Below are 25079 nucleotides of genomic sequence, written 5' to 3'. Positions count from 1 at the left end.
AATTGATTACTTAAATTCAGCATCTCCTGGTTCAAGTAAAAACGACAGATGGGCAACAATCAAATCGCTTTTACAAGAATATAAGAGAAGAAACTTAAATCCTAAGAGCATCACGAGCCACAATTCTTAAAGACCATGCTGAAACTGCTAGAGCAAGTGCTGCCCGTTCGTTCGGCGTCTGACTACGGAAAAATTCGGAACAAATAACCTTATTCTTTAAACGTAATAGCGAATGTCGGCGCGATCAAATTCTCTCGAACATTGAAGCATCGCCTGGACATGATCATCCCGAAGAATATCCGATCGAAGAGCGTATGGCTTCAGCATGGAGTCACGTGTTTGGGCCCTCTCATGCAGATAGCCAATTAAACTAATTCACAGCAATGAGAACAATTTCTACAGGTGCCTGAAAATCAGCAACTCTCGCCGAAAGAAGCAGCAGAGATGTTAACCACATTACAGAAAACGAAACCTGGCTGGCGTTCCAGCTTCGGAAGAGCCATAAACAACAGGTCTGCCTCATAAAATTTACAAGGCCTTTGCAGCACTAGTAGTTCCAACCTTGTCGAAACTATTCAATGGTATTTTGAGTGGTGCAGGGGTACCCCAATCCTTTTGGCAGCTACGGTGATTCGGCTTCGTAAGAACGGAGATTCGTCGGACGCAATGGATTACCGCCCTATAGCTTTGTTAAATACAGCGTACAAGCTGTCCACTCGAATAATTGCAGAACGCCTGCACAAAGTACTACCAAAGTTGATAAGAGTCTCTCAACAGGGGTTTGTTCGCGGGAGAAGTATCAATAAAACGGTAACGATATTGAGAAGTATTTTGGACATGAGGACCAGCAACGAAGAGATAGAATGGAACGATGCATCTGCAGTACTCTGTCTGGGCCTACGAAAAGCGTATGCCACACTGGATCGTAAATATCTACAAGCAGCTCTTGGATCATACGGATTCTCAGACAGTTTTTTTAAACTCATCCGAATTATTAACAACAGCTCAATATCTCGTAAATGGCAAACTATCTTTAAAAATGGAGAATTAAATCAAAAATTCGACAAGGATGCCCGTAAGCACCGCTTTTATTTATTATCGCGGTAGATACGTTTGGTCAAACAATTAATCGACACCCGGGGATACGGGGGATACCGGTAGCCGGTAATGGTAATATCTGACACGAATCTTCGGCTTTTGTGGATGACAGCAATTCTTTTTTTCAGTTGTCGTCGCCATCGATTCGGGGGGCTGTGCCAACTTGGCACACATTAAGAAGCATGTATTGTTGCGCCTCCGCTGCCAGGGCGTGGCGTGGAGGATGCCCCAAAGTTCGCTACAAGGCAGGCTTCTTCATCATGTCGTTTGCCATTCGCGATGTTAGCCGCCCCCCCCAATGCGGGTATAACGCTCCACAGCGTCAGACTTCCACCTTCCAAATTACTCGACCGCCAAACTATCAAATCCAGCATTAAAGAGTGCGGTTGCACCTCCACTGCGCAGTGAGTGAGACTCAAAACGTTCTGGATTGTAACCCGCCTAGCTTGCAGCGCATTTGAGCGCCTTTACGACATCTTTGACTTGCAGATTTGTAGCCACACTAATCTTGCACAATAGAGTATTTTCCGCAACACCGAGTGACTTGTGATGCCAAACAAGATTCCATGCTGCTAAAACCGGACAGCACCATTGATACCCTAAACGCTCCAGTCTACGACTGCTTCCATCGCCAAACTGGTCGGACTTACTTCCGCGGAATGTAATCACTACTGCCACCACCTCGTGTAGATTATCAGTCGGTCTCTCGTCGGAATCCACAAATGAAATATCTGACCGCTGTATTGCATACGGCAACACTTTTGCTCCTTCGGCTAAATACTCCGATCTTTTGAGAAGAAAATAGAAACCCAGCACCGAAGCCCCCCAAATGACTCGGTGCTGGGCGGACTTGAAATCGAGGAACCCGTGGAGTTTCTTGAGGATATCGGTTATGACAGGAGATTTTGGGCTACGAGGTTTGTCCTTCCTCCGCATGCCAGTGATTGCAAGTTGGTGTCCTGGTAAGAGTGCGACGCTGAAACCGAGCATCCGTCGGTGATGCCACGAGATATGGCTAATTTTCGAGAGTACGGTGTCGGCAGAATTCCCTGATCCTGTGTCCCCATCCATAGCTCCAGCAGTGAATAGCGAATAAGGCGAGTTGGTAGGAATGTTTTCGTGGGCTGTCATGTAGCCATCTCGGGGCATTAAGCAACTTGCACCATTTACACCATTGTCGCCATGTACTGCTGTACTGCGATGCCGACGACGCATCCAATGAGCAGGATTGAAGCTGTCCGAGAAGTTCATGTAGAGTCTTCTGCATTGCAGCGGCACTGTGCTCTGTGTCCAGCAAGAAGAAAAGTTAGTCCATCTGGTTAAATGAGGTTCAGTCCAAGCTCGTGAAGCTGCATACGCGATCCAATTCGTCGATCCTGGGATATGGTCGGCGGATACACGTAAATTAAAGTACACTTCGGCCAGACCAATGCACCTATTAATTTCTTGGCTGAATGAGTTCCGAGAATGCAGCTTATTGCACAACTCAACAGCGGAAGTATTGTCACTCCAACATTTTATAAGTAAAAGCTTCCCTTTGGCTAATCGGCACCATTTCGCACCCCAAGTCCATAACGCAAGAGCAATACACAAATGCTCACGGACATTGATAGAAAATCCAGATTTGTGTAGCTCGTTAATCATCAATAGTTCTTTGGCATCAAATTGTATCTGAATAAATGCATTAGCCGCAGGATCAAGCACGGCCAATCCGACGTTGGACGCATCCATATACAACTCAACGTGAGGCGCAATCGTCTCTATACTTCCGAATATCGTCAGCGGTAGCTCTGCTAGGCAGCCATGCATAAGGATTTGGGCCGAATCACCGCAAATCGGTTGCTGTGCCACCGGACAGACGTGTTTTGCCAAATCGTGGCACTGCGTTGCATTGAGATTGAATCCGTTGATAAAATGGTTAAGCAGCTCGCAAGCATGTAGCTACGTGTCGAAGAGACCCGAGGACCTAGTAAAATTCTGTTTTCGTAGCCGTGTCTCGCTGAAGTATCGCTTGTACGCGTCAGTGTGCTTTAGATACTTTGTCGCTAGGGATTGATACCGTACGCCGCACGGTGTTCCACAATAACCCGAGCGTTACTATCTCAGAGCTCCAGGCTGAGAATTTGTCCTCATTGATTGAGCGAAGTCCAAGAACAACTAGCATAGCGTGACGAAGTGCTGCTTCTGCTAACTGTAACCTATCACCTTCGTCGGGCCTCACTAAAAAAGGGTCGTCAACCCACTCGTAAGGGAAAAATGGTTCATTGTCTTTGGAATCTGGCACTGACGCAGGTGAATTTGAGCCCATGAGCCATGGTATTGCCCGGCCAAATAACGCGTAGCATGCCGGCGACCCCGACCACCCAAACGGAGCTGCCAGATCGATAATAATAATTTCTAGCTCCTTGATAAAGGCTGCCATACAAAAAAACGGGTTAGCTCGGGTACGTAAATGCCGAAAAGCACCCTTCACATCGTCGTTAAGCATCATAATTCTCTCCGTGTAACCGCATGTAGCCAAGTACTCAATTCGCCTTGCAATAATCGCGACCGATTCATAGCGCACTTTTGGAATCGAATCCGCTACCAACGCGGAATTTACCGAGTCGTTCTTCTGAAATGATAAGTCATGAATAGTGCAAACTTCCTCGTTCGGATCTCCACCCTTCTTTACCACAGCCCCTAAAGAACTGCAGGTAATTTCAGACCATCGGTCGAGGGTTTCGGCCTCCACAACCATATACTGACCAGCGTCTTGGCCTTCGCGAATTGACCTGGTCACCGCGCGCAAATAACGACGACACGAACCGTGATTCTTAGGAGGTGGACGATTCTTCATCGGTCCTTGACGCCACTCTACATCGGTGCCGACCTCTGCAATTTTAGTTAGTTCATCGAGAGGTGGATAACCTCTGAGTACGCGATGTAGTCGTTCTGGGTCAATAGCTTTGTTCGGCCTTCTGTCATTGTCGTGTTCGCCACGGATAAATTGTGTTGCTTCTTCGACTCTCATGTTGCGTGTGCGAACCAAATGGGAGAGCGACTTACACGCTGCATTGTCGATCTCGTACGGCGAAATCTCGAGCTGTTTTGCGCGGACAAATCCCATTCCACGATGTGTAATTGATATTCGGGCTTCATCGGCGAGTAATTCTTCCTCCCATGCGTGTTTGATTTTCTGTGCCGACATCAACGATAGACTAAACTGTCTACCGTTAATATATGGCGGCATTTGGTGCTGTATGCCACGGACATGTGACACTTCGTTGTAACAAGGTCTTGACCGGCAACCGCTTGTACCCTTTTTCGCCGTCCCTACCGGTGTTGCCTGTCCGGCCTTACAAAGCGATCTCTCGGGACAGGGAACCATGCCAGTCGTGCTCTTTGCTCCAATAGTTGGATGTCTACAAGGCATCTGGTGACTAGTACTTGTATCTCGCTTAAGTATCTCGTTCTGGGGTAAAGCGGATTCTCCATGACCCGCTACTTTGAGACAGCGTACTTTGTCACCCTTGCGCTTTGCTGACACCATCGTTTTACCAATTTTGCATTGCTTGTTCTCTGATACTGCGTTGACGCTAGCAGTCCTCTTTGGGTGCAGACTTGATAATACCTTGTCCGATGCAGACTTGGGGTACACATCCACCGCAGTGAATCGGTCGTTACTCAACACACCATTCACTTGTGTAGCGTCCGAGTTAAGGCGTGAGAATACCAATTTCTGCTTCTTCTCAGGTCGATTTCGGGCCGCTGCCACAAACTTGAGCTGAAAAGCTGGCCGTACTGCCCCGCTGATCTTGGATAGTCATAATTGTCGGTGCTCCTCTTTCAAGCCACCAAACCGTCTAGTAATCGCTTTTTTCACAGCTTATTTGGAACAAAATGACCATGATCACTGGGGCACGTGCCATTTGCGTCGGGTGCACAGCCTGCCTTTGAAAGGTAGCGCATACACAGACTCTTAGACTTGCCCGAGCCAGGCTCGGTTTGTACTGGAAGTTGGCGCAGCACGTCCCTCGATATCCGACCGAGACGTCTTTTACCGTCCTGCCGAGGAGTAAACTGGTAAGTTGGTGCGCGCTTCGCCCCCCCTGTTCGAGCTTCATCCGTTAATCTCTCGTTCTTGATCTCGCTGACGTGTTGCTGTGCTTTCACGAACATCCGATCCCTCAGAAGCCTGTCATCCGTTGAGCAGCGTCTCATCACTTGCCTTAAGTCACCATCGCTTTCTGCAACACTTCTAAAATCCTCTAAAACATCGTTTACCCAGTAAACAAGTGTCGACAGCTGTTTTTGACTCCGGCTAACTCTCATGAGTGCTTCTTCTATAAACCCAACGATGTGTTCGACCAGTTCGATCAACTCTGAGCAGCAGTATTCTCGGCAATAGGTGAGGTACACTTTTGCTGCTTCTACGACATCCTCTATGCGCGAAGCAGGAGTAGCTGCAGGTAGGACCGAGCTGCAAGGCGAATCATTCTCCGGAGTGCTAGAGGCTGAAGGGCGGAAGCAAGAGGGCGTAAGGCGCGATGAGGAAATTCTGAAACTAACTACGGCCGCTCGCTCCTGTGGTCTCCTACGTTGGTTTCATCTTTTGTTACCTCAACTAAAAAAGCAATTTTCACCCGTTGCTTGAAATTTCCCATTTAGAACTCTCAAGGAGCTAGGTATAGTGAAGTGAGTCCTAGACGACTTCAGAAATGTATCGGGATTGAGAGTACAACAGCAAAAGAGTATACTGATTGGCCTGGACACTGATAAACCACCAGCGAAATGAAATGGATTCCCAGTTCTACACCCTAAAACGACGTCTAGACAGCTCGGTTACTGGGTTGGGAATGCAGCAACTGCGGTAGAAAACCGGGAAATACGAATAGAATAAAATACAACGACGACTGAGAATCGTGGCGACCATCAGCAATTCGGTAGCACAAAGAATTTTAGAATTTAATGTGGTTGCACAGCCGTCAATTTTGTATACGGCAAAGCGGTTTGTTCCTTCAAAAGCTATATTACGTCGACTGGAAAACCTACAAAAATAATTTATCTGGTATGGATTAGCAAGTACAACAGCAACAAAACACAAGTAAAACCCAGCGCTTTTGTTCACGCCAAGGGCACACGGAGGCCTCGGACTACAAGAAATGGGATGCAGCGCTACAAGCAACCCGAGCTAACTTAGCTGAACGTTGGCTACCGAGGCAAAAGACAATTACGCAGCAGCATGACATCAGGCGATACACACAGGACAAACTATGACGTCGGAATGCTGTTTCTTTCAGCCTACAAGTTTGAAAATGGTCAAGCGCTTTATAAGAGAGATTCATGGGATCCCCGCAAGCAACAGCATAGAAAGTGGGACTGCTCGAGCTGTCGTGGGCACACTCAGCAAGTATTGTTCCAACTTTAGCGCAGCATGATAATATCAAACTGTAACGGGGTAAGAGATGCCGTCACTTACACTATAGGGCGGAGGAAGCTCGCAATAAAAAAACCAAGTCTTAGATTTGTGCTCTGATTTATTTAGGACCAGGGCGGCTACCCCTGGCCTCGTGTGAACCACTCAAACACATGTCTACACCTGATTGGTCAATTAGTGAGTCTGGCTCCTCACTATCAACCAATCCGGTCATGACACCTTGGCACACGCTACCCGTGCGCCACTTTACCTACTTATGTAATAACTAAAGAAATATCTACCTACTTATGTAATTGGAGTTGGGCCCATTACACAAACAGCGACTGAGACAGGGGGCTAAGCAAAGCGCATGTTTTTGGGTGAAAGAAGATATGATGAAATTTACGTCATCAGATGTTAACACGGCGGATCTATCAGATAATGTGGTACCCTTACATCAAAACTCCACTTGGCACAATAATGCAACGATACTCGACGTTCAAGGAAAGCCAATTAGACAAAAGGATTTCCCAGCATTACTCTCCCAAAGACTGAGTGACATTTTTGTATATATTGCCTTGGAGCCGACCCGTACCGGATTCAAATAAAGCCGCCGATCAAAACAATTATACGCCAAAGCTAGCAGATACTTAGATGGTGCAGAAGCTTACTCCTCAGTTTTCCGTGGATCTTTTGGTCTCACCTACACTCTTGCAAATATTCGCGTCACCGGGAGTGAATGAGGAACTTCAATGGGAGGCAATAGGCTCGGAATGTGTGGAGGCAACATAAAAATAACAGATAGCAAACTTGAGCTTTAATGAGGGTTACACTCAGAAATATGGGATGGACCTGGTTTATTAGTTATGCTACGGATGTCTTCAAACAAACTAATGACGTTTTGACATGGAGAGCGTAGAAAAAACGGAAAGGGATAGCCTTGAAGGCTCACCCTCAAGCTGTAAAATATCCGTGGACGGCCCCTTGAATTGCAAAAGAGCTTCAGCGCGGAAAATGGTTAGAAAGTAACTTTCCAAGTAGATCAAGCGCATGCAGAATCCTAATTAACGCGCGGCAATCCAAAAGATTCAAAGCCATCAGATAAACTCAGTATGGCAACAGAATGCTATATCGCAAACAACAAATCAGCTATGGAAACGGAATGGACTCTTTACGGACTACCAAAACTGGACAATATATCGGATAGCGATTGGAGCTCTCAATCTGTTTTATGAATGATGACCCCAATGCAAAAAATGCCCCGAACCCACTTGCTCATCAATAAACGAAACAATCGACCATACCATTGGGGAGTGTGATAAAGCTCAAGGAGTATGGAAACACTGGATGGACCATTGATTAGCTAGAGATTCGTCAATACGTGAAAGATCAACACTACAACCATTCGCAGCCGCCAGCCAACCGCCCGCGATTACGAAAGAATTTCTTGCAAACGCTTAGCAATGCATAAGTAAATGGACACCGCAACATGAAGTCGCTATGAAGACATTGTGGATTATATGGTCCACGATAACACCAACGCTATAATGGAGACTACGCAATCGACATGTCTTCAATTAACTCCCTTCCAACATAAAGGAAATAGCGTCCATCATATGGGCAGCATGAACTTTGCAAGTCATGGCTGTTGCCAGCGCGTGGAAATCGCAACCTGAAAGAAGTATACACGAATATTCTTCAGAAGCGTGCCATGCAGTAATGAAACTTTCAATTCAGGAGGCCACACACACAGATTTCTCGGTATGGCGGCAACTGTCCCATAAGCAAAGCTCCCTTTAAGGAGGAGGATGGTTGACCTACCGTTTAGAAAGGGGGGAGAATGGAAGTTGACCGCACCGGGAAGCGTCCTGTTTCTTGCACAATAATTACACAACAACTATGGAAATGTTCGATTGAAGCAAGGCACAGCCATAGCTATGAACGATGAAACTAGTACCGTTTTTCTACAAGTAGATAGTCTGGAGAAACCACCTTCAGTCGAACACAGCTTTCAAGAAGGAGATCGATCAAACACAGAACAACTAGACCTGTTTTATGTGTCCAATGGGTCAAGCCAACACACAATTCCCTGCGAGTGGCGAAGATGCTCGCTAGGAGGAAAGAAACAAAGAGATATTTCTTCTCAAAAGAGAAACGCAACAATGACCCAATGAGTGTCTTCCTAGAGACAGAGGCGAGCGGTCCACGAAGAGACTCAGCCACGGATGAAACAATACGAAAGACGATCACTCTGCTTGATCGTCGTAATGCATATCAGGCTTCTATAGAAAAGAAAAACTAAACCAAATAGAAGGCCAACTTCTCTATCGATAGCTGTTGTTCACACTGAACACTACCAAATCCGTCAAGGGTGTCAAAGTACGTTTTGCTCTAATTTACTAATTGTTTTATGCAATTTGGTTTGAAATTTGTGTGGCGAATTTTGTGCAAATCGGTCTTTGCGATTTTTGCCAGGAAAACCGCTTTTTTACTGAAAATTATTAAACAGTAAACACCTTTTTACCAATGTAAATGAAGATGTTGTACAGTAAAACGAGCTACCTTGCTAAACAGAACAATAAAATACTTGAAACGCTATATTGCACATACTCCACCATTATGTGACGTACCGTTTCGTCTCAACGGACCGCAACACGAGGTATACGGCGCCTGCTCCAATTATTGTCTCCAGTGCAATTTCGTCCACAAAAAAGTAATACGAAATCGCGTACCATTTTGCAAAGGTTATTCCCATGCATATGTCCTCAAAATGCTCAGCTTTCCCGGTGTAATCTCTGTTGGACCTTTAGCTTTGAGATCCACAATTAGTTTCAATTTATCAACAGTCTTTGTCCTGCTTATTATTTTTAAAGAGATGGATGTATCTGCTGAATACTGTATGCCGCGTTTTACCGACTTCTCCTTGCCGAAAGGCAAATTAACTTACTCTTCAGAGCGATGCGAGTAGCGAATTTGATTGTCGGACAGTCGCTCGTCAGCAATTGAAATGTTGATAAAACTGGAAATGCTTGGGTCCAAAAAAACGTAAACTATTAAGGTTACCACCCGTTGTGCCTCTTCGCTCGTGGTGTTGTAGTATGATGTAGTGGAGAGTCATGAACGGCTCGTTGGGGAGCTTGGCGCAGGGCCCGCCTTCGCAAATATCGCGCTCTTGCCTTCGTTGATTTGGGGCGCTATCGCGCCTATCTGAAAAGCTAAAAAACAAATGGTCTAGTTATTCATTTTTACTTAAAACCCAGCCTAATATGTTTCTAACGCCTTCCATAATTGTAAGGATAGCTTCCTCATTAAAAAGAGACCATTTTCCTAACAAGAACTCACCTCACGTGCTGGGATCTATCGACAACGGATCGAATGATCTCAGTGTTCTGGTACACGTCGGACGTGGCCAAGGGCATACACACCATTTTCCCTAGAGCAGACAGAGGACGCAGACCGCAATCGATTAAAGACTGTACCAAGGGACTAAAGCCTTTAGTAAAGGTGCTTTCGAAGAAGCGGAAGGTGATGTTTTCTACATCATGATACCCGATGGATAATTTGACCTGGTGAGTCTTTGCGGTGGATGCTGTGTCGACAAGTATTCCGGCAACAAGTCGGTTTGGAACAAAAAAGGCGAGAGATTGAGTCGGGAGTAAATTCTAGCTGCTACATTATTAACAGCGAGATTTTTGTAGGGTTTGTCTTTTCTTGTTTCTGGTACCGAGGTATCTAGCTAAGGTATTCGTTAAGTCTTCCTGATCTATTCGTGAATTTACATTGGGGAGTGTCCGAGCATTAGCATCACTTTTCCAAGTATTTGCACAGCGCATCAACTCACTTGGGGACGGTTCTTTCCTAAAAGGAAAAAAAGAGCGCGACTAAACACCAACATACGGTTCATCAGACGGCTCAGTAATGTTCGAGCAGGGATTGCCGCTCTCACAGCTCGAAGCGCAGCACTTGTCAAAGGCCTCATTACTTAGATGACCCTTCTCCTGGCAGCAAACGGCGATGTTCACGTTCAGTTCGGAGTAGACGCCTCCTCCTCCACAGGCTGGCCGACAGACCCTCAGCTCTTGGGCTGCGGTGAAGGTAGTAGCCACAACGCCAATGACGGCGACAAAATACGTCTTGATATTCATCGCTGCTGCTTGGTCTTGTTTGCTTCTCGTCAAATTCGAAACTGGCATATTGACGGGATCCAGACCTTCAGATTTGTAAACATCATGGATCACACGATGACGCCCAAGAAGAGGCTGTGAACAAATGTAGACTACAGTATTCTGTATAGACCATATCCCATATATATCTATAAAAGTTTAGATATCAACTACCGAAGGTGCTCCATGAATCATTTATTTGGGAGAGACCTTATTACTGTACTTAAGTATTGTTTATCATTGAGGATTGGTTTACTTCTGAGTAATGGTAATTATATAATAGGAGGATAAAATTGGAACTGGATTAAGGCACCAAATAGGGCTAGGGTGTAAATGGAGGGAGTGATGCAGCTCATACGAAACGGAGTTTAATGAATTCGTGCTAGTTCTTTAAAGTGTAAACGCTTCAGAGCTTGTCTTGAGCATGATCTAACTAGTTATACTCAGGTGCTCCCTTGATCATGCAGAGCTGCAGCCAACAAAGCGCTTAAAAGTAGATTCCGAAGTGAGTCCATTTAAAGCAAACGATTCTCGTTCCTACTTCCTACTTTTCCTGCCTTCCCTGACGCCGTGCTTCGTGACAGCACTCGCCACCAGTCATTGTTTCTGGATTATGAATGTCGCTGTTGACGGGGCACATATGTAGATTAAGCAGTCGAGGTGATGATGCGGTCTTCGCGGTTGCTTGTTGTTGTCGGTCTATCATCATGGTCCATGATGATGCGACAGCACGTTGCACACTATTTAATAAGTGCCCTAGCGCTATTAATACTGTACAAGAGCGCTACTATGGTGATAATGTTGCCGCCGCTAAAGCTGGCTTTCAGGATTTGTGCGACATGACATCCATCCCTTTGTAGTAAAAACTTTTAGTCACCCACTTTAAATTATACATTAAGTTCTGGGTTTCGTGCCCTGTTTAGTGTCTAGGGGTTTGTGTTTTACATGTTAAGCTGTTTGGTGCCCCAACTTATAATATTTTACGCCTTCTTGTTTGGTGCCTCTATCCTTGGCCATATTTTTTTTGCCAGACGATAGCAGGATTGTTGTATTGTGCGCGATGCAGATGTTAATACTCTGTTGTAGTTTCACATTCATTTTACTATATTTATCCCTGTATTTACGGGTTTTGTGTGTAGCACATAATGATCTTGTTTCTCAAGGACAATAAGTACTGGGACGTTACTACCGTCGGCGGATGCATGTACGAAATGGTGAGCATACAGGTAAATGTAGCCTTCTGTTTGGATTTTAATCTAATTGGAATAAAGAAGCCTTATATGCACGAGGACTCTCGACGATGAGGAAGTGGAAACATGTTCAATTAATGCACTGATATATTATTTTGTAATGTTCAAGCTGCACTTATTTTTCTTTGTTTATACAGATCTGCCCTACGCTATTTTTTTGCCGCAGATCCAGGAAATATACTGGTTGTGTATCTAGAGAGCGTCCTTGTCCACCACCTGGAAATCTTGCAGTGCGATCTTGCCTCGACCATCTCGATTAAACACGAAGCGCTCGGGTAGTACTTGGACTGCATCAGGGGTCACAGAGCGTATACGGTGAAGTGCTTTCTCATACATAAGAGAATAGATCTGACAAGTGGTCACTATCCAAGATTAGTGACAACACCAAGTGGTTAGGGAGGATCTGGATCGCCCGGCATGGATCCACTGCTCGAAGTGGATTGGCCAAGATGAAGTGGCATCCTGTATGGGTCGACGATGGATCTGGTATGGATAACGTAGGGGGAGGCAGGATCCACCAAGTGGAGACTCGGATCCATCCTTACCTGATTACATCTAGGGGTATGGAATATACCATGTGCAGGTGGATCAAGTGGGGATCCTATGAATGAAGGATGTAGGTGGTATCCGAAGGTTGATCTGGTATCAACGACAAACGAGAAGGCAAGATCCACCACAATATGTCTCAGATCCCACACTTCCGAGTCCGGATCCAAGAGGGTGAGATCCCACACCCACACGGAGCGACTTGAATCCAGGATATGGGGATGTTGGATATAACGAATCGCGAGCTTTCGTGGAGTGATGAAGATAACAGACGGTCGTAAGACGATGTTGGAAGATTGAAGAGCTCAGATCTATGAAGAGCGTACACTTGTAGTGAGGTGGATCAAGGAAACCTGGATCCAGACAATTGTACCCATGATGTGACGACCATAATGATTACGCCATGGATCCGGTGGATCTGATGATAATACAGCTGGGATGATGGGCCAATGAGAAAAGGGACATGTAGCCGATCCTGGTAGGAGATTTGGCAGGTAAAAGACATAGAAGGTAGAAATCCAGGCAGGTATAGGCTTAATTATCATTACAGCTCTCAATTTGCACAGTATCACGCAAGTGCCCTCATGCCCTCAAGAATCGGAACTGCATTGGCCGTACGAGCTCGGTGAAGGTTGGGAATTGCGAAACTGGTGTTGATAGTATAACTGGATAATACATTGGCCAGATCCTACAGCCTAGTGAGCTTTCCTTTACACGTGCAGATCCGAAAGGTTAACCGGATTTACTACTTGGCCAGGTGTACCTAAGAGGCTCTCCACTCTCAAGATCCCGTCACAGGAGGCGGCAAGTACGACGAAAAGGAAAACAAAGGCAAGAAAATGCACCCGCAAGACAACCCTACAGCCAGATCCCAGATCTAGGCCCTGGATCCACTACTCGCTTAGGATCCAGAAACATCTACGGACGCAGAGTGGAGATCTTACCACTACTGCTCCACCTTATCCCCACGTCTCGCCAAGACACTCAAGCTTCACCACTTGAACGCTTCGAAAGTTACCGAGAGAGCAAGATCTCGCCCTACCGACGGGTACACAATGTGAGGAAAGTTCAGCAGATCACGGATCATAGGGGGGCCCAGTCGGTGTCTGGGTGCTGTGGGTAAGCTGGATCCAGCAATCTCGCAGATTTTGCTGATCCTGCTACACCACACGTAATTCGGGACCTAGCACGCCTAAAAGAGTAGTGTGACCGGCTACCGACTCGTATTTGAATTCGTATCGCTTGAGCGAGCATTTGCTTAGAGGCTCGAGGCTTTCGGACATGTTAACGTTGTGTATATTCTGTAGGGCGTCCGCATATTTTTCCACCGTCACGTTAGCTGCAAGCCCACCACCTTTTCCGCGAATTTCGAAGCGAGTGTCGCCACGCAGCGGAAGGAGATACAGTGACACAAACAACAAGAACCAGCACGCGATACTACCAGCAGGGGGAAAGAGAGATGTCGCTTGCCGTCATATTGGTTAAGTGAGATAGTGTAGCGCTGGAGGCACTGGTTCTACAGCCGGCCGCCGCATCATCATGTCCAATGACGATCAACGAGCTACGACAACTATATGTGTGCCACGTCAACAGCGTCATTTAAAAATCAAGGAACAACGGTTGGTGGCGAGTGCTGCCACGAAGCACGCCGCCAATGAAGAGTAGGAAGTAGGAACAAGAATCGTCTGCTTTTAGTGAACTCACTTCGCAATCTACTTTCAAGCGCTTAGTTGGCTACGTTGCTAACAATACCTACCCAAGACGACGATGGCTGGTTTCGGCGCTGTGGATCAAGACGGAGACGCCGAGATAACCGTCCCCCAGCCGATCTTCGAGCTCACCAAAGCGCCCAAATTGACCGCATGAAGCCAACCAGTGTTGGTCATATTCCTACGAGGCCGTCGTCAGTATTTGAGCAAGGTTCGAGAGCGATGTATGGTCACCGGCGAAGACCAAGAGAATGTGAGGTTTAGCATCAAGAGCTCTGTTGAGCCTCGGATCCTTGAGCATCTCGCACACTATGTGCTGCGGATCCCAGTCGCGGATGTGACGAAAGAGGCACTGGAACGCGAGATGGAGAGGAAGGCCGGTAACATGATGAATGATCATGTGCCGGATGGGGAGAAGCTGTTTGCCGAGGAGCTGAAGATGGACCTGAAGGAGGCCGACATCGAGGCTCGCGTGTCAAAGTACTTCATGGACTTTGACAGATTGGTCGAGGGTCAAGATTTGTCTACATGGATGGGTCGAGGTATTGTCTCAGACGTTGCTGGTAGACAACGAATGAAACCTCGCTGCAAGTTGCTGATAACTAACCTTCTGCCGGATGTGCTGCGAGTGGACGTGGAGCGGTTGGTGGGCATGACCCATCGTGAAGCAAAGACGAACGATGTTATCTTGTACGATCTAATTGTCGAGAGGGCGGTTCGTCAGTCGCATTATCACCTAATGCAGGCTGAGTCCAAACAGGGTATTCATGTCAGCGACAAGGTCAAGAGGAGCCAAAATGATAGTACTCGTCAAGGTGAGAAAACAAGAGACGCTTCAAAAGTGAGCAAAACGACTGCAGTGAAGAAGAGAGCCTCTCGGCGGCCACCAAGGGATGGCTGCTTTGTATGCAAGGGTCCGCATCGTGTCGCGGAATGTACCACTACTACAACAGAGCAGAAGGAAGAGGCGCGTTGGGCTTGGGCTGCGCGAAGGACGGAAAGACTCAGGCATATCGCTACGGGTAGAGTAAGTGGGCATACTGCAACAATCAATGGAGTCATGGAGGTGCCTTTGTGCGCGGACGCTGGTGCAGGCAGCAACGTTCTAACGCGTGGCATGGTGAAGGAATTGTGTACACTGGACAGCAGTGTGGTAATGAAGCCTCCCACTGTGGTAAAGGTGGCCGGAGGCACCACTTTGGAGTGCAGGAACTCGGTTAAAATTGACGTGCGCATCGGCAATGCAGCAGGTCTGTGCACCTCACTCGTGTGTCCTGTCTAGTATTGGATGGTGACGAGGATGAATTCCTGCTGAGTCGGTCGACGCTGAAGGACATCGGCACAGGAGGACAAGAGTCAAACTCCACAAGATGACACAAAATCGACCGAAAGCCGACGCGAAACACAACGTGCCTTAGTGAATATGCGTCGGTCGTTATGGAGACAAGATAATGAGCGAGAAGGAGATGTTAATGCGCTAAGCTACATAACTTTCCACTGAGCTGGCGAAAAGAAACAAGCAAGAAATTAGATGTTTAGCTGCTTCGCGACAGTTGGAGAGACGGGTGCAAGGGGAGCAGCAGAGGGGTTTACTGAGGGCAGAGGTTGTTGAAAGCGAGACTCAGCTATCGGATACTAGGAGAAGAAGCTGGAGAATAAAATATGCTAATAAATTTTCGTTTTGAAGCTCAGTAATATACATTGAATTGTGAGGAGAAATCGTAAGGCAGTTTTCTGACGATATAGAGATGTGTGTTGATTGGTTAAAATACATGCGCTAAGTGGCGTCGGTGGGTAACTTGATCATATAACACTAGAAGGCCTGCAACTGCTGCCCCCAAGGTAAGATGTCTTGGCACCCCGCATCCTATCCTACCGTCGGCTCACTCCGCTTGGCGCGTTTGCGCTTTCAAAAAGGTTCTGACAGTGCGTTCATATTGCAGACCCAGTCGCTTTTTCGATCTCAACCGTGATATGGCGGACGAACATTTTCCATTTTGAAAGCGTGTTGGCTCTTTGCCGGCTTGACAGATCACGGCTTGGAATTCGGTAAAGCGGTGAAAATCCTAGCGTTTTGTTTCCGAACCACCATAACATCCACGCCGTGAGCGGGTCTGCGCTGGGAAACGCAAAGTCAGCTAGTAGGAAATGGAACTTGCCGCCCCAGAAGTGTACATTTTGACTGCTTTCTGAAGGAGACTTTGTGGGCTGGGTTGCTGAACATGGCACACCTATGCCAGCATCTGCAAGTAGCTGGCGTATTGTTTGTGCTAACACGTCCCGCGTGATATTACCGGCCGCAACACCCTTTTCATCGAGCAAAATTTCAACTCCACTGAGCAAAGTTATCGGTAATTGTTTAATTGACTCGCGTAGGTCCTCCAATTGTTTGTAAATCTCAATATGAGGTGGGATACCAGTGGATTGCATCCAAGGCGAGTTGGACGTTATAACCTGCTGCTTCAGGCTAGTCATTACAGAGTCGTCTCTGAATAAAAATGTTGAGAGCAGCGCGTGGTTAAAAGGTAGTTGCTGTCGAAGAAAATCCGCGTGGTTCACTAGTGCAGCGACACACAACTGCAGACTGTCCTAGTTTTCCGTCAGCAGCAAGAGAGAGGAACATCCGTCGAACACACGCATCAACCTGGCTGTAACTGGGGTCGATGAAATGAGGCGGTAACGAGGAAAATTTACTGCTGTTAAGCGGTAGGCCTGCTACAACACGGCCGAGATACTGGTCCCCTGCACTTTCATAGCGAAAATATCTGTCTTGGACACTTTCTAGGGACCAACCACAGCGAAGACAGATACTTACGATGGAGGGGCCACCAGTGGAGCCACCCGATGCATATGATGCCACTCCTTTGCAAATTGAGTGTGTACCGAGGAATTTTGCATCAGAGTCATCCTTGAGGCACTGTGATAGCGCCTTACCGAACCGTAGTTTTTGATTAGAGCCTGGAAAAAGGGCACCGGGTTGAAGCCGTGGGTGACACGCTAAATAAACCCCTAATGCAGTCAGCCAGCACGTCACAAGCGACCCAGGATAAGTGTAGATATGTCGTGGATCTTTAGGGCCGCTTCCTTCTTGGTTGGTTTTCCTTTTGGGTAGCACAATGCCGATGCTGTCGTCGGCACCCACCAAGTGCGAGGTTTGGATAGTCTCCACAGATTTTGATCGGCACATTAGTTCCACTGCGCTGTCAGGAATAAATGGGCAAACCCACCATCATGCCGAGCTAGAGTCGACTTGCACACCGCTACGTATCGTGAATATGTAAGTGGCCGTTTTCCAGATTCGCGTCCTTGACCGGTTTGGTCACGATCAGCCTCTAAGCGCTTTAGACCAGAAAAAAGCGTTGTCATTTTCTCGCCGTACTCGCTTGGGAGGGGCAACTGGTGGCGTCGATACAGATCCTTCATTGCGCTCCTATACCCTCCGAGGGTACAGGTCGTCAGTTTATCTTGCTTGTCGACGAGGATCGCCTCAAAGTCCTTGGCCTTAAACTTCCTCGGGTCGAGATTTCCGGACGCGTCGAAGAAGCGTTGAGGGTTGGCTATGCTTTTGTTTGCTAACACCCATTGGCGAATTCCTTTTAGATAGCTGCGGTATCGGGCTATGGTGCCGTCAGAAATGCACCGTGCTCGAACGCCATCCCCATCTAATCTCTCTTGGCCAGGTGCGTCCACTTCCTGGCGCTGATCACGAGCGATTCCGTGTGAGCTCATCGAGCGCGTTTCTGCCAATGATATCACTGATTTCTACGTAAGGCAGATTTCTTACGCTGTCCCATACAAAGGCCGTTGATGCCCACCCCAGTGATTAGCCAATAGAAACCTGAGCAATGCTTTTCATCATTCTTAGAAATCGTAAGACCGCTGCCTTACGCATGACCTTTAGCTTGTATTGCTGCCTTACGAAAGCGCATGAATGAATTGTGAGGAGAAATCCGTAAGGCAGTTTTCTGACGATATAGAGATGTGTGTTGATTGGTTAAAATACATGCGCTAAGTGGCGTCGGTGGGTAACTTGATCATAAAACACTAGAAGGCCTGCAACTGCTGCCCCACGTGCAAGGTAAGATGTCTTGGCACCCCGCATCCTATCCTACCGTCGGGACACTCCGCTTGGCGCGTTTGCGCTTTCAAAAAGGTTCTGACAGTGCGTTCAGATTGTCTGCTTTCATCGCTTCACGTATAAGGCGAGTGAGGGTACTCACCTTAAGCTGCGTGTTTCTTCGAGCCCGAATAGTGGGGAGTAACTTGAGTCTGCCCATGCATTGTGCGAATAGCTTCTCAGCCTCTGTCTTTGTGTGCATGTTTGTTGCAGACCCAGTCGCTTTTTCGATCTCAACCGTGATATGGTGTACGAACATTTTCCATTTTAAAAGCGTGCTGGCTTTTTGCCGGCTTGACAGATCACGGCTTGTTATTCGGTAAAGCGGTGGGTATCCTAGCGTTTTGTTACCGAACCACCATAACATCCACGCCGTGAGCGGGTCTGTGCTGAGAAACGCAAAGTCAGCTAGTAGGAAATGGAACTTGCCGCCCCAGAAGTGTACATTTTGACTGCTTTCTGAAGGAGACTTTTTGGGCTGAATTGCTGAACATGGCACACCTATGTCAGCATCTGCAAGTAGCTGGCGTATTGTTTGTGCTAGCACGTCCCGCGTGATATTACCGGCCGCAACACCCTTTTCATCGAGCAAAATTTCAACTCCACTGAGCAAAGTTATCGGTAATTGTTTAATTGACTCGCGTAGGTCCTCCAATTGTTTGTAAATCTCAATATGAGGTGGGATACCAGTGGATTGCATCCAAGGCGAGTTGGACGTTATAACCTGCTGCTTCAGGCTAGTCATTACAGAGTCGTCTCTGAATAAAAATGTTGAGAGCAGCGCGTGGTTAAAAGGTAGTTGCTGTCGAAGAAAATCCGCGTGGTTCACTAGTGCAGCGACACACAACTGCAGAGTTTGTCCTAGTTTTCCGTCAGCAGCAAGAGAGGGGAACATCCGTCGAACACACGCATCAACCTGGCTGTAACTGGGGTCGATGAAATGAGGCGGTAACGAGGAAAATTTACTGCTGTTAAGCGGTAGGCCTGCTACAACACGGCCGAGATACTGGTCCCCTGCACTTTCATAGCGAAAATATCTGTCTTGGACACTTTCTAGGGACCAACCACAGCGAAGACAGATACTTACGATGGAGGGGCCACCAGTGGAGCCACCCGATGCATATGATGCCACTCCTTTGCAAATTGAGTGTGTACCGAGGAATTTTGCATCAGAGTCATCCTTGAGACACTGTGATAGCGCCTTACCGAACCGTAGTTTTTGATTAGAGCCTGGAAAAAGGGCACCGGGTTGAAGCCGTGGGTGACACGCTAAATAAACCCCTAATGCAGTCAGCCAGCACGTCATAAGCGACCCAGGATTAGCGTAGATATGTCGTGGATCTTTAGGGCCGCTTCCTTCTTGGTTGGTTTTCGTTTTGGGTAGCACAATGCCGATGCTGTCGTCGGCACCCACCAAGTGCGAGGTTTGGATAGTCTCCACAGATGTTGATCGGCACATTAGGTTCCACTGCGTTGTCAGGAATCAATGGGCAAACCCACCATCATCCCGAGCTAGAGTCGACTTCACACCGCTACGTATCGTGAATATGTAAGTGGCCGTGCAGCGGGGCTGCCGTAGCTTTAGTGTCAGAGGAAGACGTTCGACTCAAAGAGTCACTAATATTAAGCTCCTTATCCAAAGGACACTTACAGCCCAAGACCAGGGCTCAAAGTTAATACCTTAACTTTTATGCTTCAAAACCAGAAGTGTTTTATTTACTATTATTGCGGCCAAGCCGCCTAGGTGTAAATGTATATGTTTAACTATCTAGCATAGTTAAACCTAATCAAATGCATAACGTGTGGCTTTCAGCCAACGTACTGAGAGACCTTGTTAACTCTCCAACTTATGTACTGAGAGTTTGTTAGCTCTCCGGGTACTTCGTACCCCTGTGTGTTCGACACCATGTAACCCCGTTACACTCTCCCCCACTAAGATGAGAACATTCCGTTCTCAAAACTTTCCTCAGCGAGGTCACGTCTTGTTAAGACGGCGGAGGTTACTACACCTCACACCAGCGTTGTACAGCTCCGTGAGCTCACAAACGCCTACGCATCATTAATGCCCAACTTCTCGTCGTCGGCCCACGGCCCAATGTTCCAAGCGCAGCGCGCATCTTGCTCTCAAGCGGTATCAGACCTACGCTCGCGCTCCGCGCCTACTCCAAGAGCTGCAAACCGCTTAGAGCAATGCTCTTGACTCATTCGAGTCGTCGACAACAGCTCAGCGGTTGAACACTCGCTTCACAAGCGATAGGTCGGTGGTTCGAACCCACCAGGGCACAGCCCTCTCGTTCCATGAACGATTGTTCCCGCTTGGACAAGCTTAAGGGCAACACCCTTATAGCTCAATAGTTGAGCGTTGGCTTTGGAAGCCCCAGGTCGGTGGCTCGAAACAAACCAGGGCACAGCCCTCTCTTTCCATGAGCCGTCGCCCTTGAATGGACAAGCTTAAGGGCAACCCCGTTTCAGCTCAGTGGTCGAGCGCTGGCTTTGGAAGCCACAGGTCGGTGGTTCAAATCCACCCGGGCGCAGCCCTCTCATACTATGAGTAGTCCGCTCTCGGACTGACGTACGGGCATCGCCCTTATAGTTCAATGGTAGAGCTCCGGCCTGTCAAGCCAAAGGCTAGTGGTTCGATCCCCGTCCTGGGCACCACTTTAGCTGTTACAGCGCATCCACATTTGGATCATGCTCATCGAGCAAGTTGTTTCAAACAACTATGCGTCTATCGTGTTCAGCACAACACAATGCACCTGCTTCCTTCGGGACCATGTCCCTAACACTACGTGGTCTCTCCACCTCCTGCTCCCGCTGCGAGCACCGCTCATACGTACGAGCTGGCTGCTGCAGCCACTGGTCAGAGCCTGAGCTCAACTACTGACCTGATCGCTCCCCACGCTAGTGGGAGGCGCCCAGCGCCTGGCGACGCTGTCGCACGCCATGGTGGCGCTTCGGTACATGATGTGCCCGGTCGTAAGCGTCAACGACGTCAGGGAAATCTTTCCGGAGGATAACCTCAACCTCCCATGAGTTCTGTGAGTGAGGGTAACCCCTCCACTTCACCAAGTACTGGGTACGACCCTGGCGTCTACGCCACGCCACAAGGTGTTCCACGTGAAAGTGGAGCTCACCATGCTCATCGAGCAGAGCAGGAGGAGGCCTTGCCTCAGCTGGGCTCTCGCGGGGAGAGTCAGCACCTGCCGGAACGGCGTCTGCGTCCATACGACGCCGGCGTCCACGACGCGAACGTTCACGTTCACCGCCCATCGGTCGATCTCGAAGCGATGATCCACCTTCTGGATAGGTTAGAGCCACCACTGTTGACTCGCAACCAGGTCTCGGGACCTTGAGCGTCCAGTCTCTCGGGCTGAACGTTCAGCTTGCCTTGCTCCTGCATCTCGAGCACTTCGCTCCGCGACCTGGTGGCTCTGCCACATGCTGTTGATCAGCCATCTGTGGATCCACCACTTGCTGTCGTTCAGCCTCCGTGGCTCTACCACTGCTGCCTGCAGCGTCATGGTCCAACCACGTTGGGTGCCAACACCTCCGCGTTCACTGGAACAGAGTTGGGATGGGGGTTTAAACCAAACCCAACCTGAGAGGACGCGGGGGGCGGGGCATCTTTTTTTTGGGAGAGTGGGAGACTTTTAGGTTGAGCCCCTTTCGGGCCGCCACCCTAGTACGTTCCTTTGAAAAGGGGGGTGTAATTTTTTTTTTATTTTTATTCTGAAAGACTGCAGACACTGCATGAGTAGGTAGGTTTTTAGCGTTTAATAAAACTTGGTCTCCGACCTCACACCTCTCAACATTGCTTCTGCCCTTGGCATCTGCATGTTCCTTCTGCGTGTCTTGGCTTTCAGCCATAGCGTCGCGTACTTGACGCATTACGCTCAGTCTCAAAGAGACAAAGTCATCGACTTGCTTGCGAGCCGCGACAGGGCTGACATCAGCTAGCCGCTCGGCTATCCCTCCCCCATCAAGCCCTGAGCCACTGTGTGGCGGCGTCAGTGGGACGCGAGGGTTAACCAAGCCGTTCACATAGAACGGAGTGTATTCTGTCGAGGCGTGCACTGCATTATTAGATGCGAACTCAACGAGTGGGAGCATCTGGCCCCAGCGTTTTGGCGCCTCAGCGCATACGCTTCGGAGGGTATCCTCCACAACGCGATTCACGCGTTCGGTCTGACCATCGGTCTGCGGACGGTCCGCTGTGGACATGTCCAAACGAGTGCCGAGCACTCTGAAGAGGGGTGTCTACAACTTCGCGGTGAAGCGCGGGTCTCGATCCGAGACAATTGCCTCAGGCAAGCCATGTTGGCGAAAGACTCGGTCTAAAAACAGCAACGCTGTACCTTCACCATCAATGGTGTTCGGCACTGCCGCTAAATGAGCCATCTTGCTCAATCGGTCTACAAAGACCACTATACCCGTGTTTCCCGCCTTATCCTTGGGAAGGCCAAACACAAAGCTCATACTCATGGACTGCCAGCATCCCTTGGGGACAGGCAAACTCGCCAATGGCGCTGCCGTGTTCGGCGCGGACTTTGTCCGTTGACACGTCTCACACGTGCTTACATAGGTGCCAACCCACTTATACATCTTGGGCCACCAGTACATCGAGCTCACCGAGCCATAGGTCTTCTCCCGACCTCCACGGGCGTATCATGATCCTCATAGAGGATTCGATACTTTAGATCCTCATCGTGAGGAACGACTACACGAGGGTTATCCTCAGCGTCGGTGCTGTAGTACAGCAGGCCGAGTATCGATGCAGCCTCGCGCGTAAGCGCGCAGACAATTCCTTGTCAGAGTCTTTAAACTCTTCGCTCCCAAGAGCCCGTAGCAGCGCTACGCACATGTCGTCCTGTGCATACGCTCTGCGTATCAAGTCAGGCACTGACGACGTCACTGTCGCGACATGAGCTAATTCGTAGTCCGGCCTGCGCGAGAGCGCATCGGCCACTTCATTAAGCCGCCCCGGCTTGTACTTCACCTCGAAGTTATACTCGGCAAAGAAGGAAAGCCATCTTGCCATTCTCTAAGAGAGATGAGGCGACTGTGTCGCAGTGTCTAGCGACGCATGATCAGTAAAGATCACAAAAGACTTAGAGCCTAGCAGGTGTACCCTGAATTTGACTAGAGCATACTTCATTGCAAGTAGCTCTTTTCATGAGCTAAATAGTTCTTCTCTGCAGCTTTAAGCTGGCGAGACTCAAACGCAATCACGCGCTCACTCCCTTCCGCGTCTGCTTGTAGTAAAGCACAACTGATTGCAAAATCGGAGGCGTCACAGACGACGCTAAACGGACTATCCGGGTCCGGTAGCGCAAGGATCGGAGCCTGGAGGAGGCTCTCCTTCGCAGCCTCAAAGGCTCCGTCGTGCTCGACGTTCCAGCACAATGGTGCGTCCTTCTTAAGGAGATCTGATAATGGCCGAGCCATTTCCGCGTAGTTCGCGCTGTACTTGTGCAAGTAATTGGTTAAGCCTAGCCACTTGCGTAAATTCTTTTTGGTTCTTGGGAACCGGCCAGTCCACGATGGCCTTGACTTTGGCAGGGTCTGCTCTTAAGCCTCGCTTCCCAATGAAGCACTCGAGGAAGGGTATTTCCTTCGCGCCAAAGACGCACTTGTCCAAGTTGGCATACAGCTTATTAGTGCGCATGCACTCGAGCACCGCTCGCAAGTGGCCAATGTGGTTTTCCACGTCTGACTTTCCGTGCTCAGCACGACTATGGACGAATATATCGTGAAAGTACGTTTAAGCGTACGCCCGGTGGGGCCTAAACAACTGCGTCACAAAACGATTGAACGTTGCTGGTGCGTTCGACAGCCCCTGGGGCATCACCAGCCACTCCCAGAGCATACCGCTCGGAGTACTCACCGCTGTCAGCGGAATGTTGCTCGCTTTCATGAGCAATTGGTAGTAGCCATCGACCAAGTCGAGCGCGCTGTACAACGTACAGCCTACCATGTTGTTCTGCAGAACATCCTTGCGAGGAATCAGCGTTTGCGCCTGGATAGTGGCCGCATTTAGCTTGTTAAAAGCATGGACAATGCGCCACTTGCCGTTCGGCTTTCTGACACAGAACGTGGGTGTCGAGTGTGGAGACTTACTCTCCCGCACCATCCCTGCCTCGTGCTTCGCACGGAGGAATGCGTCAATGACGTCACACTGCTCTCTCGGCAAAGGCCATTGCCGTGTTACGCAGTATTTGGTTCCAGGAGCCAGGTCAATCTCGTGACACACGCCTCGATCCGGAGGCAGGCCCGTCGGTGGGTCTTTCGAGACAACGTCTCCATACTCCTTCACCACCGGGTAGAAGGGATCCGAAGGATCTTTGAGGATCGCCGATCCACTTCTTGCGCTCAGCGCCTTCTTGGTGTCCTCTAGGACCGCGTCGTCCACGACGGATGAGGAGTTCAACTCCTCCTCAGGTCCTAGCAGGACCACCTCGGCTAGCTCGCCTGCCTTTAAGGCTTCGCCAAACTCGGCAATGGACATCTCGTCCAGCTCTAGCAGAGCATCTGCAGCGGGCAGAGTGTCAAGGCTGATATCGCCTTCTACCTCCCCCGTCACTCCGTTAACGAGTGTATACAGCTGTTCACAGCAATCACGTGGAGCATCACCGCTCGTCACGTTGGACACATCGTCCGACGTCGAAGACGTCACAGACGCCCTGCGTCTTCTTCTCCTCTCCCTCCGCGACCGAGCCCGGTCGGATGAGGGCGGTGTGGCGACATCTCCGTCACCATCACCAGGTGCAGCAGCACCATCACTCCTCGAAGAGGATACAG

The 25079-nt window shown here is 48.8% G+C and overlaps 2 protein-coding genes across 2 annotated transcripts; both read right to left on the bottom strand.

Annotated features, from left to right (window-relative positions):
* Nucleotides 1-3064: 3064 nt before the first annotated feature.
* On the bottom strand, nucleotides 3065-5321 carry PITG_19002 (uncharacterized protein; the record flags this gene model as incomplete). Its single annotated transcript, XM_002997447.1, has 4 exons — nucleotides 3065-3097; nucleotides 3701-4276; nucleotides 4601-4864; nucleotides 5319-5321. The coding sequence occupies 4 exons, from the start codon at nucleotides 5319-5321 to the stop codon at nucleotides 3065-3067; spliced, it is 876 nt and encodes a 291-aa protein (XP_002997493.1).
* Nucleotides 5322-10377: 5056 nt separating this feature from the next.
* On the bottom strand, nucleotides 10378-10689 carry PITG_19001 (PcF and SCR74-like cys-rich secreted peptide, putative; the record flags this gene model as incomplete). The annotated part of the gene is made up of 1 exon (XM_002997446.1): nucleotides 10378-10689. One exon carries the CDS (start codon nucleotides 10687-10689, stop codon nucleotides 10378-10380), a length of 312 nt encoding a protein of 103 aa, XP_002997492.1.
* Between the last annotated feature and the right edge of the window lie 14390 nt (nucleotides 10690-25079).

Source organism: Phytophthora infestans, genomic scaffold (genome assembly GCF_000142945.1).
Source record: "Phytophthora infestans T30-4 supercont1.74 genomic scaffold, whole genome shotgun sequence".
NCBI lineage: Eukaryota > Oomycota > Peronosporomycetes > Peronosporales > Peronosporaceae > Phytophthora > Phytophthora infestans.
Note: the sequence above shows the minus strand (reverse complement) of the source record. Positions and strands in the feature narration are given on the sequence as shown.